This window comes from Sinohyriopsis cumingii, unplaced genomic scaffold, assembly GCF_028554795.1.
Source record: "Sinohyriopsis cumingii isolate HCF-2022 unplaced genomic scaffold, ASM2855479v2 utg001660l, whole genome shotgun sequence".
NCBI classification, from domain to species: Eukaryota; Metazoa; Mollusca; class Bivalvia; order Unionida; family Unionidae; genus Sinohyriopsis; species Sinohyriopsis cumingii.
In genome coordinates this window covers 105,966-125,220 of record NW_028316033.1, presented here as the reverse complement: position 1 = coordinate 125,220, position 19,255 = coordinate 105,966, and the positions used below count along the sequence as shown (strand labels likewise).

Here is a 19,255-nt window from a genome sequence, read left to right as displayed (position 1 = left end):
TCATTACAGTAGTATCAAACCGAGCTTAGGTATTAGAATGCCACTGTCATATTTCACATATCCCCACACATCAGAGAGCGGAACGATATGATGTTATTAATCAAATATAATACGTAGCCGATCAATAATGCAGCATCAACCATGGCACAAATGCATACACTAATTTTACCACCTTAAATGTTTACACTAATCCGAGCACATGGGAATTGAGGATTAAGTTTAAATCTCAGCTAACTGAAATAGTTGATTTAAGTGTAACAATTAATAGCCCCACTGACATAAAAACTAATGGGATAAAAATGCATTCGTTTCTGGCATTTTGTTCTCTAGATGACGGCAACCAATTGGATCACAAGTTATGCTTATAATATAACTATAACTACTACGCACCGGTTAAAACGTAGAGTACAAAAGCAATTTGACAGTAACATAATATACAGAGGAACTCTTTTTCTGCAAACAGTTTGACCAATTCTTACAATCGGCTAACAAACGAAACCACTGAAAAAAGTCCCGCGTATTACACGTGTTTAGAAGTAAGATAGTGCAAATGACGTAAGAAAACCAATTTACTAGAACTGTACTTTAGTTCGAAACCAAACACGTACAAGATCTGTATGATATAACTATGCATTCGATGCATATAAACTGATTAGTGTCGTGGTAAACGAACTGGTACAGATATAAGATGACTTCACTCATTTTCCCGGATGAAACTTATCTCTGAAATTATTAAGTTTCTGCATGATATGACTTTATACGGTATGTATCCTCTCACGATTTTAAAAGATACAGCTTAAAGAGTACGAACTATTTCAGTCAGACATTTTATTGCTGTGTGTAAATTTTGTCTATCATGGACTGTCCTGTGATCTCTATGGTACCGGTTTAGCTGTGAATGTAAAATTAATGCAAGCATAGATGTAGCTTCCAGACTGGTAACCAACTAAGCCAGTATAAGAATTCACTGATTAATATGTGCAGACGCTAACATGTCAGATTGCGCAAGACTTATCAGAATTTGATTTGTATTCCAACAGCAGAAAGTCAAGCTTAGAAAGTCAGGCAATTGGGAGAAATTTAAGAACAAATAACATAATTGTATGGAAATCATCTTCAAAACTATATATCAAACTACATTATACTTTTCATTTGTTGATCTTAAATGATTTTTTTTAATGATCTCGTCAACAAGAACCTATTTTCAAATAAACACAGGTCTAATAAGTCCTAAATACGCAAAGACCTGTACACATTACGATATAAATCATACAATGCTAGTCCGGGTCATAAACATATAAATACAAATACAACTACATTATTATTATTATTATTATTATTATTACTATCTCCATATTTCAAGTAGTTGTTGCTTTACTGTGTGTAGCGATAAAAAAAGCATTTAACAATGCGCAACAAAATCCTTAATTGCAATGACATATGTAATAGGGATTGCTTACATCCCTTATAAAAAACAGCTTAATTTAATTTGTCTATTTCAAATGTTATATGTTTAATCTTACTAACACGGTTTTTATGCAAACAAAGCAAAGTCAAATATGCTTGAAACGTTTTACAAATCTTTGTGATGGATGAAAATTTAAATATATCATCCCTATATCAACACAAATTTGCCAAACATACCACAAGTGTACGGAGGTAGTGACATACAGATGGACAAGCAGATATATCCATGTGAAGATTTTCCCATTATAGAAACTGGAAACATAAAAATGCCCTCAGTGTAAATACAAAGCTTAATTAAGATGAAGCCATATATCTTAAAATCATTTATGTCTGACAAATCTTGCTAATGGTTGTTACCACATTTATTGACGAGTTGGAAAATGGCTAACAACCCTAAGTCTAACATCGGAGATGCGGAGGCGACTTTCCATACCTGCTTTGATTTTGAGTGAAAAACCTTAAGGACCCCTTTATAAAACAAGGAATTGCACTTGCGACTGCATAATATATCATCCTGGGACTGATGGTTATGTTTAGCAGGTGATTTGGTTTTGTACCAGCAAAAAGAAGGTACGCCTGGATCCTTGGAATTGTACAGATTGCTACTCTTGTCTGAAAAACAGTCTGTGATTTGATCTATTTTAATATACTTTGGGACAGAAATTGAGGGAGGGACACTCAATCAGCTTTTTACCGAGTGATTGACCTTAATGGCTTGCGTTGTTATAGGATTTGGCGGGCATTCCAAACACAGAAACAACTGATAAACGCAAAGTTTGAAACTAGTCACCATTGTCTCCATTCAGAGTTGGAATAGTGTGAATCTTCAGGATATACTGGTGACGACTGTGGGACGGTTGTGCGGACAGCGCGGTTCGAATAAACCTTGTCATCGAAGTGCTGTTGCAGTTGAATCTATCATAACAAAGTCTCATCAGGGATCGATACTGAACGCCCCGATTAGCCTGCGTATGGTACGTGTGACCAATTTACCAATTTAACTGATCGACGTTCAGTAGTGTACAGATGCCCGAGCTGCTGGACAGTCTAGTCGGCAGCTGGGTCAGCATCATACAGTTTCACGATATTTCATAGATGATCATCAACATCTAAAATAAACCCCATTGCGCCTTATAAGTTCGAAGACAATGTTCTCTCTCTCTCTCTCTCTCCCCCCCCCCCGTCTCTCTCTCTCTCCGGATTCGGTGAAATTGGTTGTTTGGTTGTGCTGGGGTTAGGCGACACACTCACCTACACTTCAATATTTTCTGTTAAGGCATACTTATAAAAAAAAAACTTTACCCAGAATTTAGGAATCGTGTCAGCGCCTCGTGCTACTTATTATAATTTACGACAGAAACGGTCCGACAGATTGAGAAATAAAATCCGTGATTACATATAACAGATGTATTTGTAAGCAGCAGTATTGACTCTCTGCACAGGCGTGCTTGAAAATAAAATATTAATCAGCATTGATTAGTGTTGCAAAATTGCATGTTTGCCAATGCCACACTAAAATCAGGCAAGAATGTAAAATAAACAACAAAATACAACAATTAAATCTTTTGTTAAATATTTTACGCTCAGAAAATGATCTCCATGATATAAATTTTCCCAACCCAACATTATCAATCCGCGCATGAAATACGGGCTTTATTTTGATGCTTTACTCAATTTGCAGCTTGATATGATCATGCTAATTATGTAAAAAGTCATTGTCTCCAAATTAATCTAAATGTAGAAACTTTTTTGTAATCCATATAGCAATGCAGATAGTTATCACCTTAACACACAATGGATAAAATCCACGCAACTCGCCATTTTTAAGTAAACATACATAAAGATTTAACTGGTCAAGGCGAAAGGTTTGTATCGTCACTTATGGCTTCACAAGTCGTGTTAAACACTTGTTACTCAAACAAATGTAGATATCCTCTATGAATATTTTTAAAAACATATGATAACAAATATTATTCCAACGTAATCAGTTGAATGAAAAAGAAAATACTGATTTTTTACACATGAATATGTATGCTCCTGAAACAATTATTAATCTTCTGTTGTATGCTTTTGAAGTCAAGAGTAGATGTTACAAGGAATCTTACCGACTGTTTGCTTCAATTTCCTCTTTAATCGTAAGCTTTACATCATTAAGTTTTTTCGACATGGAGGAGTATAAAGCGTGTGCGAGTAGAGCAGCAGCCATTGAATCCTGTAAAATATATGATGAAGGTACAAATTTGCAGGATGTCTTGGAAATTTTCATATATTCTATACTGTCCTTTATCACACAAGAACCAAAGAAGCTTGAAAATGATCTTCCGGATAAGTATGATGTAAGTGTACAACTGTAGAATAAACACGATAGCGCATACGCTGTGTATACTTGGTTTTTAGACATCCATCCATCAACTAATATGCAAACATTTGCCAAGACTTTGGAAGGATATTTTGGTCTTTCTGATGTGAGTATTATTGCTTTATGTTAAATCTTTTCAGTTGTAACTCAAATTTGTTGAGGTTGAAACATATTAAACTTTAATATTTATAATAATTCAATATATTTACTTTTGACATTGAGTGAAATTGAATGTATGACTTTGTTAGTGTTGAACATTTATTGTCAGACACTGACAGACAGATGATGCCAAAATGCTTCAGACTTTAAATGAACAAAGACACCAGTGTTCCATGATATTGTGCAAATGGTTTTCATAACCTGACAGTTGACTATATCACTTGCCGGAATATGCTTTTATGTTTTATACAATTTCTCAGACTTGATATAATGTGAATTTTGTTCATTTAACTATCAACTAACACAATTCCTTTCCTTGCTGTTTTATTATTCTTAGTAACAACACACATACTGAATGACGACCTGGATCCTTTGAACAAAATGTAATGACCTTCAAGGTTTAGTCAGGTCATGTTAGCATGATTTTCGAAAGCTGTCATTGGCAGATGAATCTACTTTGTACTTCCAGCTGTGATTGCTGGGATATAGGTTAATGTGAACATTGGACACGTTATGTCCAGTGGTTTTGGAAAAGAGGTCTTATTGATGTTTAGTAAAAACAGCCAGACATAATCACTAATAATCATCGCTTGTATAAACAGTACAAGACTTGCCGCCAAGACTGATCAGTACCTAAATTGTTTTCGATAGAATATATACAGACTAATACGCAGATACGATTAAATAATATTATAGAATGATTAATAGAGAAGATTATGTTTTTCCTAAGTGAAACTGTCTTTCAAATATCATTTGATTTTCTTGTACATATTGTTATTTCGCGTTGATCTTCGCTTATACGTGCATGACTTAACCATGTTTACTTTTACAGCGAATGAAACCAAGAAATAAAGAAAGGCAGATACGTAGACATTGTTCGACATGTTAGGCATTCAAATACATTTTCATTAGTAACAAATATCTGCATTTCAGGTATTTTGGCAGTACAAAAAAACATTATCACCGCTCAAGTTTGAGACACAAGCCATGGCTTTCCCACCTGCTCAAAATTGCCCAAAGTTTTACTATCAATTGTCAGAAAGCATTGAAATAGCTGTAATTCGAATAAAAAAAGATCAAAACAAAATTATTTTAAACTGACTTGAGCTCTATAAATATTTCACGTAAAGCAGCCTGTCCCTCCAGGACCTGAGGTCAGTCTTCGTGTAATTACTCTATCAATGTTATTCACATTCATTTGATGAGCAATGTTCATTAGCCTTTGAAGTCTGTCTCGCTTCATAAATTTCTGTTCATACTTTTGCTTTTATTCATATTTTTTCTACATATTATGTTTAACATTTGTTGCACTACACTAATGTAGCAAGTTGGACAAATTAGATTGACTATTATTCATTAAATTTTAACTTGAAACATCGTAAACGGTGCAGTCGTAACTTAACGAGACACAATCAATAGCACAAATTACTTAAACGTTTCGGCTGAAATAAACTTTCTTTTGCCTTTTATTTTTATCTCAGTAAAAGAATCCAAAGACATCATGGTCCATATTTTGACATCATTATTACGTATAATTCCTCCAAAAACCCAAAATTCGACCTACGCTCTCTAGCTTACAAGAATAAAGTAATTACTGACAACATTTTGTATATATATATATATATATATATATATATATATATATATATATATATATATATATATATATATATATATATACTAGTTATTTCCTAGATATGCACTGCTACAAATTTTGCAGCATGTTATTTTGTTATTCAATGAATGAGAGAGAGAGAGAGAGAACATTGGATTTGTACACAGTGGTAGTCTCGATTAAGGTATGGGAAATCCCTCTGATTAGGAAAAACATGTTTCAGCAAAACTAAGTCATGTATAAGCTTATCTAAAAGTGGCTTTCGTTTGAAATAATTGAAGTGCCAATGCTATAAACCTAAATTAATAACATATACATTTTCAAATTATATATATATATATATATATATATATATATATATATATATATATATATATATATATATATATATATATATATATATAGTGCAAATAGCCCCAACCCAAACAAAATTATATCTTACTGAATTGTCTCTTCTTGTAGTTGACTCATTTGACATTTGCTAACAGATAATGTGAACCTCATCCGCCACCACCCCTTAAAAATTAGTAGAAAACATGAATTTCAGTTTGGGGTTTTCTTTATATTGCTACTTCATTTATCATTACCTAATAAAAGGCTAATGGCCGGATATTTTTTATCTGAGCATACTCCTAGAATTATAAGCATCGCTATAAACAAAGTATCTGTTGAGATTCATTGTAGTAGTGCTATTTTCTATTTTGCCGATAAAGCAGACGAACTATTACTTTTTGTAATCAAAGATCGTTTCCTGATAAAACAGATAATGTATGCCTAATTCTTTGTCCAGACACTCTTGGGTCGACTCTAAAATCCAGAGACTCCGTCACTTCTACATTTATTTGCCATTTTCTCCGCATGGACTTGGTGTCTGAACCTTTTAAACTTTATCGTGTGCTGCAAGTCAAAGTGTGATTTTTTTAATGTACAAAGTGTTCATCAGGCCTGCATGATGACTTTCCTTCTTTAGCGAACGCTATTATGACGGTCTTGGGTTGGGGAGGAGAAGGAAGAAGAAAGTGTAATCGAATATAGAATAATAATTATTTTCTTTAAAATTGCTAGATGAAATTCTGCCAACAGTTCCCTGAGTAAGTGCGGTAAAGTATGTTCATAAATGCACTTGGAACAAGACCTCATCAGAAACTACAGACGACTGTTCCTAATTTAATTAAGATATTCATTAGGTCTATCAGTTGTTCGGACATTGGGCTGCATCCGGTCCAGAATGTCAAAGAAAAGAAACCTCAAATATTGGGAGAACCCAGTTTCAGAGGTACAAGAAATGACAATCGATATCGTTGTCAAGGAAACAATGAAAGGGAAACAATTACATTTTCAGGAGCAGAAAAAGAAGATACACGAGAATAGCCTATTCCAGAAAACAATTAAAAGCACAACAAGCATATGAAACTGCAGAAGAACCGAGTTAGTGAAGATCTTGATGTAAGAATGTATGTATTAGTAAAACTGGACTTTTGTGATGTGCCTTGAAATTTCATTTGAAGTTTTATTCAAGAGATTATCCTTACGATTACAAAATCCTTATATGTATTTATGACTTGTTTTAGTATTGTGTGATATTCAAGCACACCATTACCGACAAATATTGATCTACCAAGCAAAATCAGACGCGCCACGTACAATGGAGAAGTTCAATGAACTTAAGTTCTGGCAATCTTTAAATTCAAAGTCAAAAATCCCACAACCTTTAAGCATTAACATATTATCTTCACGCTTATAAAAAAAATGTGTAACACAATATATTGACATTTAGATAAACATGGTCATAAGTGTTTTTAAATCAAGGATGGCAAAATCGACATGCGTAAAATTTTTACGACGTGAAGAACAAGTTTTATGGTTCCAAAATGACGTAATATTAAATTTCCGGTAGACACCACAATGGTCCATGGTATTAAAGTCCAACACATCCCATAATGACCAACCTTCCTTTATTTTGAATTTCCAAATTGACCCCATAACAGTCAACAATGTTAGAGCTATTAACTAATTATACTATCACTGTGATCCACAAGAGCTCATTAATACTGATAGTTTCTCAGGGACCGCATGCTGACGGCATAGCTTAATGTTAATTTGTCATTGACTCTATAAAGCCCCACACAAGAGGTACCATATAGGCATATCTTCTATCTTCAGGCACGCTTTTCTGAGCTTTTTGTTATTGTGTGATAATAATCAAAATTTCTGATTCTTCTACGATCATTGTATCAATGAAATAGTAAACTGCTTCATACAAATATGTCAATGCTATATGTAGAGTGGTATTACTACCTGTTGTTGTGTAAAAACAAACACATCTAAACAAATTGAATTCTCGATATTCATTTCTGTGCCAATTTGCACAAATTGTAGTAATGAAGAAAATTGTAACGTCTCTCCAACGAACAATTAAAAGGACTACACATTTTCAGTACATTCTCCAGGAATTATGGAAGATATCTCCAAAATGGGTAGAAGAATAATCTTAGTGAGGACTTGCAACAACCAAATAGTTACACAGCATCAATGCAACTCTACTATCAGGGTGTTTGGCAGAGAGATATCGACTTACCAGAACAAATTATTGTTGTTCTAAACATATTTTGTGTCTTCAATCACCGTTATAAAATAAGAACAGAGGAAATAATAAAATGTATCTAACCTACAAAGTTTCAAAACCATTCTTCAATGGGTGTATGTGTGAAGGGGAGATTAAATTTTGGTCTGCGATTCCAGATTGTGATGTAATCGGAACGAAACCTGTAAAGAAAAATCCAAACAAATGGTAAAAATGCCGAGCAATTCAGGTTACACATTTGCTGGAATTATACACCCAACTTACAATGCCGTGTGTAAAGCCCCGGTGCTTGAAGAAGAAGAAACAGCATGAAGCCTTGTCAGGAATGGGCGTAGAAACATACTCACAAACGGATAGATGAGGCCAAAATAAGTCTTTGCTCATCATTAATTTCCAGAAATAAGCAATTATCAAACAAAATATACTTACCATCCCTTTACTCCAGAAGAGTTTTGCCATGTCTTGCAGGTTGTTTAGAACTGACCAGATCAGCATATGCAGGTAAGGGTTCTCAAACTGTGGTTTCGCTTTGAAATCTGAACCTTTTGATAGCAAATGACATATCTATGTAACGTTTTACTTAAATTTAAAAGACATGACATGGAAATTAATGTTGTATTGGCAGTCACAGTCACATAGGCAGTAGCATGTGTCATTCCTGGACTAGAGATAACTAACTAGGTTCCACAAACGTTACAGCATTTACGATTTGTAAAACAGCTTAACGATATTTTGACCTGGTCTTATATATTATATCGTCATGTGCACATATGAGAAATTAAATGTTACAATGTGTAAACCAACCTTCATTTGCAGATGTCACTCATACTTGCTAGGAATTTTACTAACACAAGTTTTGGACTCAACTATATTCAAATAACGATGCAATAATAATAACATATCACAAACTCTGCTAAAATATCTTCCAAAAACTAAACCTGTTCCTTTAGATTGATAGCTACATATGTATAATACAATATACCATAACATAACATAAGTCATATTGGTTGTGCTTTACTAGAGAAAAAATGCGAGAAAATGCAATACACTAAAGGCAGAAGTTTCTTCTGAATAATTATGTCTTTACCATCGGAATGCTGTGCAGGTTGGACAGAAACTTATAATTATCTAAATATAATTTACATACTGAAGCTGAAATATACAAAATACAATTTCTATATACCATAACGATCACCACAAAGAATATAGAACCCACTACATCGGTTCATCGCCGCTGTCCCCAAATATAAGTATGTGTATATATCGATTTACCATCCACAATCATAAACCAGTTTGAAGTCTCGATCTTGGATGATATATAAGATATTACGTGAGTTTAATCACGCATGGATGAGAAGAATCAAATGATCCCAACCGTTTACTTTTGAAAACTGGGGGAAAAGGAGCAGATGCCTCAATATTTAGAATACATATTTATATTTTATGGAGACACTGATGTATTATGATCATCAATGGCAATGTTTCACCGATTCAGCTGTTCACTCCATCATCTTACGAATCACAAATCTAAGCAGACGAACTTTCATTAAGATGGTCGATATTTCACACAGACTCGAGCTATATCCCAAGTGAATGTAAACCCCAAAATGACTAAAAGATCACCAGCATTTATACATTCTAATCCGTAAACAGTTGGTTACTGAACCATGGACGTGTCTTTGTATTAAAATATGATGTTAGAAAGCTACTCACGAATTTTCGCACATCCATTATTACCTTGTTCTGAATGAACATTTGGTAGGGGGCTGTAATGCTGGAGATAGTAGTCATCAAGTAAATGCGTAATCAGTTTACCCACCTCCACCATGCTGATCGTTTCAGTGGACTGTTTGAAATATTAAATACATCTTCTTAGATGTTCTGCCATAAAATCTGTGTACTGATATCATATTATAGAAATTCATACAAGTACGTCCAACAAAATACATATTTATTCATTCCCATTTTGATTCAAGGCGTAGTTTAGACATCAAGCATGTTAATAATTTTAATTTGTTTAGTTTGTTTACAACAAAGCATTTCAATAAGTATTAAATATTTATTGATTTGGGTGCATATATAAATATTATTTGAAAACAATATATTTGTTATGTTTGGTCTTTACCATTACTGTGCATATTATTTCTACCATTACTAAGCAGGAAATAGTGAATTCACACGGGTATAGTATTATGTGCATTGGTAATGTATTATCACAACATGATTTTCTCTCGTAATAAAATGCTAAACAAACAACGATATCGGAATACCACTGGGTCACAGACTGCTGTACTAGGTCTGTTATCAAGTCAAGAATGGCAGCCAACAAGCCAATCAAGTACAAATGAAATATATAATGTAAACGAATATACGAAATGGAAAACATTGAGTTTCAGTGTTGAAAAACATCCTGTCTGGGGTATCAGTATATGTACATCTTGAACTATGTAATGGTTCAATTGAAAATAACTTTACATCATTTGCTCTGTTTACTCTTACAACTATGGCACTCTTGATACGTGCTGTCTAGTAAAAGTTACTTTCAGCCTACCAGCTACACATAGGTCTGTTTAGACAATGATTTTTAAATAAAATATGTACTAATTTTCTTAAAATGAATGGCTATTTATTGTTCATAAATGAAAGCAAACTGTGCACACTTCCTATGCATTTCAAAGTACAAACATACAACATGGCAAAATGAGTATTATAAACGTAAGCAACATTTCGTTTTAATAAGTGATTGAAAAGAACATAGTCATTGAATCAAAATAAAATATCATGGTCAGTATATTTTAGTAGCAGTGTTCAAATTCTCATACTGCTTCATGAATTTTGTAGTCAGGGGTTGAGATATGTGCGACGTTTCGCCAAAATTCAGTAAGTACTTATGACGTTATTCGTACCAAATACAGTGACTACGTCTGCTTTTAGTGGCAGAAAATGACAATCCAAAACATCCTACCAAATAGAAAAGACTAAACTACAATATCCTGCAACTCTAAATTGCAGGACACGAAGACAAAAACTTCTACTCTAAAATATTATCCCATAGGTCAAATTTCATACCTCCTTCTTTTTCTTCTTTCTCACGTTTAGCACTAAATCCTTTAAAGGGCTTTCCGAAGAGAACGCCTGGAAAAATGGGGGAGATGTATCAAAGAAAATACGCTGACAAAGAATTTCATGGAATACTTTTGCAGATATAAAGACACATGAAAGACTGATCCATATGGATAGCATTTACCATTATAATGTTGGATGTGTTATAATCAGCATTGGTTCTAATACAGTAGCACTTGTTATTGTAGAGGACTGTTTCACATTCAAATTGCTTTGAAAATTATTAAAAGCAGTTTTTTTCTTTAAAATTCATAATATGCTAATGCATTTTAAATATACTATAGCTGATAAAAAATCAAGCATCGCTACACTTGTTATATATTATTTGCCAATCATTTAATTTTATGTGGTCGGGAGGATGGGTAGGTGAGGTGAGATCATAAGGGAGTGATGGGACTGAGATGTGTTCAAATAACATATCTGTTACCCAAATTAGCTCGAAATAATATAATATTTCTAGTTTGTATGAAAAAGACATATAAACGAATGTATTATGTTCATTACATTTATTCAGATCTTCATATAGAGGAACATTTTAAAATATATTGGTTCTAAGGAAAATTTCACGCCCCTCCGGAAACTTAAAGATGTATAACCCCTATACCTTTCACCAAAGCTAAACGCATTTATGCTTTCCATATTTACTAAGGTCTAAATTATAACAATTTACTTCATTATTAAGACAGAACACATGTTTCACTACAACTGTATCAAATACAGTAATGTTTACAGTAAAACGCCACATCATGTACGTTTCATAATTGTCGTTCTGGCAGTTGTTTTCACTGACGTATATCGGTAGCTTGCAGAGTAGTATCATCAATTGTGATTTACATCAAGCAGTACCAATCTACTACTTATCACTATAAAGCATGATTTCATAACTCATATCAGTGTAAGCACTATTGAAACATACGCCAAATGTTTAAAACTAACTTTGGATGCTAACCAATGTTGAGGTTTAAAAACTCGGAGTTTACACCTTGTTTGACTAGATAAATACAGCTATACGGTTTAGAAGAACATTGTAAATATTGTTTTTGTACATGTGATCATAACTTACTGATAACAATTTGCTTATAAGGTTACGTACATAGATTGCTATGATGTGCCCACATTTCACAAGATAACTTCATCACGGGATAACATTAATGACCATTCAATACAAAACACAGATAGGTAGTAAATGTTTAATGAGTCTATAGCTCCAAATTCCTTTGTATGGTAATTAAAAGTTGGAACCTCTAACATGTACATTAATTTTCAAACACTTTGAGATATGTGACACCAAATCTGTCCATGAAGTATATAATAGCTAGAAAAGCTCTCTGAAACTAAAGTATACGAAAAGTGATTTTCTGAAGTGAGACTGAATCAAACATTATTTTTGACAGGCAACTAATGTCGGTTATTCAGGAATTAAAATAACAACATGCTTAAACTGTACCTGCAATTCGTAATAGCCACTGCAAGACAGCAACTCGGGAAATCGTATGAAGATAATGAGTCATGAAATATAGGCCATGGTGATGCGTGAAATAGATGACAAGTGCAAACAATACTCAGTAAAGTGTGTATTATATCACAGTGATCTGCCTATGTTCTGGACATGTAACCATATTAGACGACTATATTCACTTACTAAACAATGTAAATAGAGTATACGAAACAACTTTTAGTGTCAGTTTTACCGAACGGTTTTACTGTTTTACAACGAATGGAGAAAGTAGAAAATAATTATCATATCCAGCATTATTTTCAGAAATAAGTATCTACGACCGGTTTATGACTGGTTTGCATTAAAATAGAACACATGTTATATCATAATAATCTTATGGTAGTGTAACATTTTTGAGATGCTTCCATGGATAAGGTTTAATACTGCAGATACAGAATGGATTGTCAAGGTTCCTGGATGTTTACAATATTACCAATGAGTTGAAATCTGAGATAATTAATAAACATTAAAAAGACTATAATCATCCAAAGTAAATATGTCGGTCATATGGTAGCCTGTAGTAATGTTCAACGCTTCGATGGACAACGTGTATTTGCCACAGAATAAGGATTTACACTGACATAGTCTTAAATAGAAGCCTATTGTAAATGTTTACATGTCCAAGACTTTTTATTTTACCCAGATAGTAGATCGTAAGTAAAGACTCAAAGTATCACCTGGATATAATACTACAAATGATGAGGAACAAAGATATAAAACGTGTAAACGTAACGATTAAATTCATAACAGTTGCTAAGATTTTGTGAGATGAAAATATTCAACGCCATACATAAACGTAGAAACCTGTTCGAAGAAACTCCAAACAATGTCCAAACTGAATAAAACCTTCTAACACTGACAAACGAAGTTGTTGTATATTCGTTCTGATTATTGTTATCAGATAACTGCACGAAACGAACATAATTTGCCTATGGAACAGTGATCAACTTTCAAGCTGCTGACACCTTTTTAAGACATAACATATTCTAATGATAGGATCACAGTTGTTCTTTTCTATGTTACCTAAAGCGTTGTGAATATCAAATAAACTACGAAACATGCGTGCGGGTTACACACCATTCCAGGCTCAAGGATCTCGTCTTTTGCATAGACTCCAAACCTTTATTGGTAAGATTTCAAACACAGTTCGCTACATTGAATGACATTGTTAATGTTTGCTGGTTTCACTGACGATTCCTCAATGTGTGAAATCAAAATATATCTGACGGACAAAACAAATTAAGAAACAACGTCAATTTAAATGTTAAAGACATTTTGTACATTTAGGAAATATTTTTGGAAAATCAAATACTGGATGAGCCTCCAATTTCTGCTAATACTCTAGTTCTTAAACTATGCAACTGAAAGGTGAAACCGAAGCCACCAATTTAAGTATATTCAATAAATAATTTATTTTTCTTTAATACGGAGTAAACATATGTAAGACACAGTATAGAACGTTCCGAATAAATTCCAATTTTTGTAATGTCTCAATGTATCACAATCATATAATCCAGACTGTCTTTGAAGGAGTCCCCAAAAATCCCAAAATAGCATTTTAGTCCACTGTAATTCCTATGCATACTTTAAACAAATCATTCGTGTAGAATTATATCCGAACACAACTCCAAACTCTGATCATCGATTCCCAAAGACAGATGTCAATTAATAATTACTTACCAAGCCTTTGTATATACAAAACATCACCTGTCCTGAGAATCAATAGTATTTGTAAGGAGAAGCACGGGCCTTGAAATAATATTGCTTAATGCTTAGAATCATTGCAATTAAAAACATGTAAAGCACACACTATATATATATATATATATATATATATATATATATATATATATATATATATATATATATATATATATATATATAATACATAACAATTATTATTTTCAAAATAAGCAAATTATCGGGTTTTGCTAATACTAGTTGATTTGAGACTTTCACGATAATAATGAATACAAGAAAATAGTATGCATTACGCTAATATTAATTGTTTGATGGATCAATAAGATATTTAAGTGTCATCATAATTAGAATGCAAATACGGTGGAAAATGGCATGCATTTATTACATCAGTGTTGCATCCAAGGTAAGAATATTTGTTTTTGTATTAGTTCTCAACTGTAACTTTAGGCGTTATTACACTATGTCGCGAGTCACCAGCTATTAGAATGTTTTCTGATTTATAATGTAAATACCTAAACAGTGGTTCTAAATCTGTTTGCAGAAGAGTGCTTATTGATGACCAATAGTCGCACACAGCCAAATCGCTTCTGAGTCATAACCTTGTTTCATTATACAAAGACATACTATCAAGAGATATTAAATAGATCGGTAGAGATCCACTATCCAAATGGTGACAGAGTTACGGCCAGAATTTAACTAGACATAGTTCTGAAATCTTAATTTGAGCCACGTCTTTAACAGTGCACATCGCGTAAGCTTCACAAAGATACATGAAATATTTTTACTCACATTCAATGTAAATACGGGTTTTTAAAAACAATGACATAAAACTTTAAGACTACTTAACTGCCAAAGTTGAATCCTAAAATATGAAACAAACTTTTACCATGATACGTCAATGACATGTTGAACGTAAAGATCTCAAGCAGTTCAGGAGATAATAACTGGTAAAGTGTGTGACGGATAAATAGACGTACGGACGGACACAATTAGTGAAAGCGAAATTCTAACGGTAAGAATCTCGCAAAGAGAATCCTTGCGTGAAAAAGTCATAAATATCAGGAATCATTAATATACCTCAAGCAGTCCTATATATGTGACAAATGAGAAACATGTGACGAACAGAGAACCGATAGATACACTCTGTACTAGAAAGAACTCTTCCAAACATACAGGCTTTCATTGCAAACTACAACGCGTCACCTTGTGACAAAAACATACCTAGTCTAAGAATCATCTTAAAGGGCTAAGGAGATATTAAGCAAGCAGACCTGACTGGACATATTGGGGTTATGAACAATATGTAGCGATTGTCTGCATTGTGACGGCGATGCTTTGCGCATAACATGAAACGTTACTTCCAGTTTGACAGAAAATGCAGTTTGTCAACATTTGCAGACATAAATTTGTACATAACGCTTTCTATTGTCTTGTAAGACAAAATAACTATATAAATAAACATATGCGCCTCCAATTAAATCATTCTAGTTTCATTTATTTCATAATCAATTCGCTTATTGTTTCACTAAATTGCGTAGATGCATTGGTGCTGCTTTACCACTTGCGTCACGTGAATCCATTGACGTCAAACTGGTTTCTGGATTCAAGGCAAATCATTTCGCTATATTTTCCAACCACATTTGCTGTCGTTTATCAATGAATAATTGTGTCATTTGCATGGTCAAAGTTCAGTATTATGTCTGACCTATCTGAAATTGGAAAGAAAATAATCGAACTGGATATCTCATAAACTTACGTTGTATAATTCCAACAGTCTTTCCTTTGTCAAAAACGTCTCGAGTTCGACGCCGTGATCTAAAAGTAGCTCCACAAAGTCCACTTTGTTCCACTGTAGTGCTGACAACATGATGTCACCTAGACTGCCAGGCTAAAGATAATACATATTTTAAATACAGACACACACACACACACACACACTAAGCTTGTCTAACAGTATAAACATGATAAACTAACTGGTATATCATGATGGTTCTGAGCCTAACATTTTGCAAACCAGATGTAAAGTTTGGGTTATCTGCTGCTTAGTCCCACATTTTGATCAAACGATATCACCTATAACAGAGACATACATCACACTTCATTCTTATATACATTTCAGACGTAAGAATTAAAAAAGAATAACTGATCTGAAATGTAACCAAAGTGGAAATGGGAAGTGCACATCTAAGCAAACTATGTAAATTAGTTAGGCCAGAAAATACTCACTAGCTTTACGCCTGGAATTGTTTTTTATATTGGAATAGTTCCATTTCAGACGGAAAAGGAGTGGCTGCCTTCTAAATGACATAGTATCTTGTCCGTGGGGGAATTCATTGACTATCAAAATATCGATATGCCGAAAGTCAATTTCATGTAAAGTATCAGTAATGTTTGAATATGCGTGCATAATAACAGAACGTTGATGCCCTGTGAAATTATATCAGATTACAACTACAACCCGTTTTGACACCGGACTCTGTCTATCTAACTAAAAATGATCAAGTTGTTCTCCGACTTCTATTTTTGACATTACTGGGGCGTACAGGCTCCATAACCAATCGTGGATCGCACAATCGATCCTCACCACTACTAATGGCAGAAGAAAACATGGCGGAGAACAACCTGTTGGTCTAAGTTGCTTCATAATTCACCATTCTACTTCTGATACTTGATGTCAGGCTAATGTTACTATCCACGAAGACATCCAACCATAGTCAACTGCTCAGTTTACTCATGAATATTTGTTTCTAATCATCAAGCCGTCATTGTCTTATCTGCTTTGCACCAAGCTGAAGTTACACGATACGTAAAGAATTGTACAACTTTTGCTTGCCCCGTCAATGGTATACCCATCTATTATTTTTCGATATGTACACATATATGCGATGCCTCTATAAATCCCATAATTATTTTGAGAACATATGTATATCCATTAAATCAAATCATCTCAAGGAATCTTATTAGGTGTTTGTAAAAGTCCGTCAGCTATAAATTAGGGAGCGCTTATGTGGTCCTCACAAACGAGGGACGAAAGGTGATGCTCAAACGTATTTATTTAGATTTTAGCAGTAAAATTATATCAGTTAAGACGAATTATTTGCTTTTTATAAATCGCAATTATGTGTACATGAAATCATTTTTAAATTAAGTAGTGACATTCGTAAGTTTATATTTTTTTAAAGTGATATTAATTATGATATCGAAATGCGCTATAATTTGACTGGAGTAATAAATATAGTGTTCAGAAGTTTTGAGGACAAAATGAAGATTGAACGAAATCATGGTTATTTAAAATTTTCGCAAAGATGTTCTATAATAATTATATTTTGTGAAACCAGGGTTTTTTCTGCTTAGCTATTATTTTTAACCTTGACAATTGGTGGTATACATCTTATTATTTCAAGGAAATGAAAGTATCAAAGTGTTTAAATAAATCATTAAAGAATTTTTGTGAATCATAACTACTGGAATTACGGTTAATCGGGAGACAAATCATTATTCATATTACTCATTTGGAGGTCTGATTCTCTTTTCATTCTATGTTTTCAAATATTACTAACTAAACATCTGATCATCATAAATATATACATACATGTATCTATATGTGAAACGTGTTTATTTATCCAAACATAACGTTAAAAGCACGAATAAGAATTAAGAAAAATCAAATATAATCTCATATAATAATATTTGCAATGATAGTATGCAGGAGGCCACACATAAAACAACAATCCATTATAAATACATTATCATCTTATTAACATGATCTAATTCATGATATAAAATAAAACAAAAAATTTGAAATATAGTGTTTGATGGGGAGAAAGAAAACTTAGGCTGTGGAAAACATGAAGAATGGTAGGTGTTTCAAGCATGCAAGTATGCACACAGTCAACGGTCGAGAGAGAGAGAGAGATAGAGGGAGAGAAAATAACCTCCCATCGCATGTCAGCAGTAAAAATCTCACTCCTGGCGAAATCAATCCAGTTCCAAGTTAAAGCTAGTCTCAGCTGTTCCACCAAATCTTTCTCGTTAGCTGAATAACATCAAAATTTTTAATCAGTGCATTTATGTGCTTTATCCTTAACTATACTTATTCAGTCGACTTTGGTAATGGGGGATCAGCAGTGAGTCTTACCACTAGTAATATTTATGACCTCAATTCTGCACGAAATAATACACACGTTTACTGTGTATCGGATCATGGATTGTATCGTGTATCTGCACGTATATGTAGTGTAGGTAGAGTGTAGGATGGGTAGATAAGTAAGTATGGGATCTTTCTGATACTTAAGCTGCAATGTAATATCAACTTACCCGGTACAATATGATTCTTGTCCAGTATCATGCTCGGAGGTACCAGACGTCATTTATAATTTTAATGATAAAAACAATTATAAAAAAGCAAGATAGCATAGATAGATAGATAGATAGATAGACAAAACATACATAGATAGCTATATTGATGGATATGAGATTTTGTAAAACATTCTCAGGGAGGAGAGTTTGTAGAAAGTTGAACGAGTTCTTCCATTCGAATTGAAGTGAATGAAATGCAAACACATTGATTTGTGATTTCAGTTTCAGCAAATGTAATAAGTTACATTTGCACAGTGTGTGCATGCTGTTAAATTATTCAACCGATATTTTTTGTTGTAGTATTGTAATATATGTATTGGTTTCAAACGTAATCCTGCGAGGAATGTTTGCAAATCATCTTACATCTATGCTTGCATGGTTTTGAAAATT

General features: G+C 33.4%; 1 protein-coding gene across 1 annotated transcript in view; it reads right to left on the bottom strand.

Annotated features, from left to right (window-relative positions):
* LOC149771770 (transient receptor potential cation channel subfamily M member-like 2) overlaps positions 1–19,255 on the bottom strand; it is a 145,759-nt gene that overhangs the window by 40,693 nt on the left and 85,811 nt on the right. Inside the window, exons 13-18 of the mRNA XM_089948145.1 lie at positions 18,442–18,542; positions 16,263–16,394; positions 11,254–11,319; positions 9,922–10,030; positions 8,614–8,726; positions 3,573–3,679 (exon numbers count right to left, since the gene is read on the bottom strand). Coding sequence (XP_089804271.1) covers positions 3,573–3,679; positions 8,614–8,726; positions 9,922–10,030; positions 11,254–11,319; positions 16,263–16,394; positions 18,442–18,542 — 628 coding nt within the window. The remainder of the gene's footprint in view (positions 1–3,572; positions 3,680–8,613; positions 8,727–9,921; positions 10,031–11,253; positions 11,320–16,262; positions 16,395–18,441; positions 18,543–19,255) is intronic.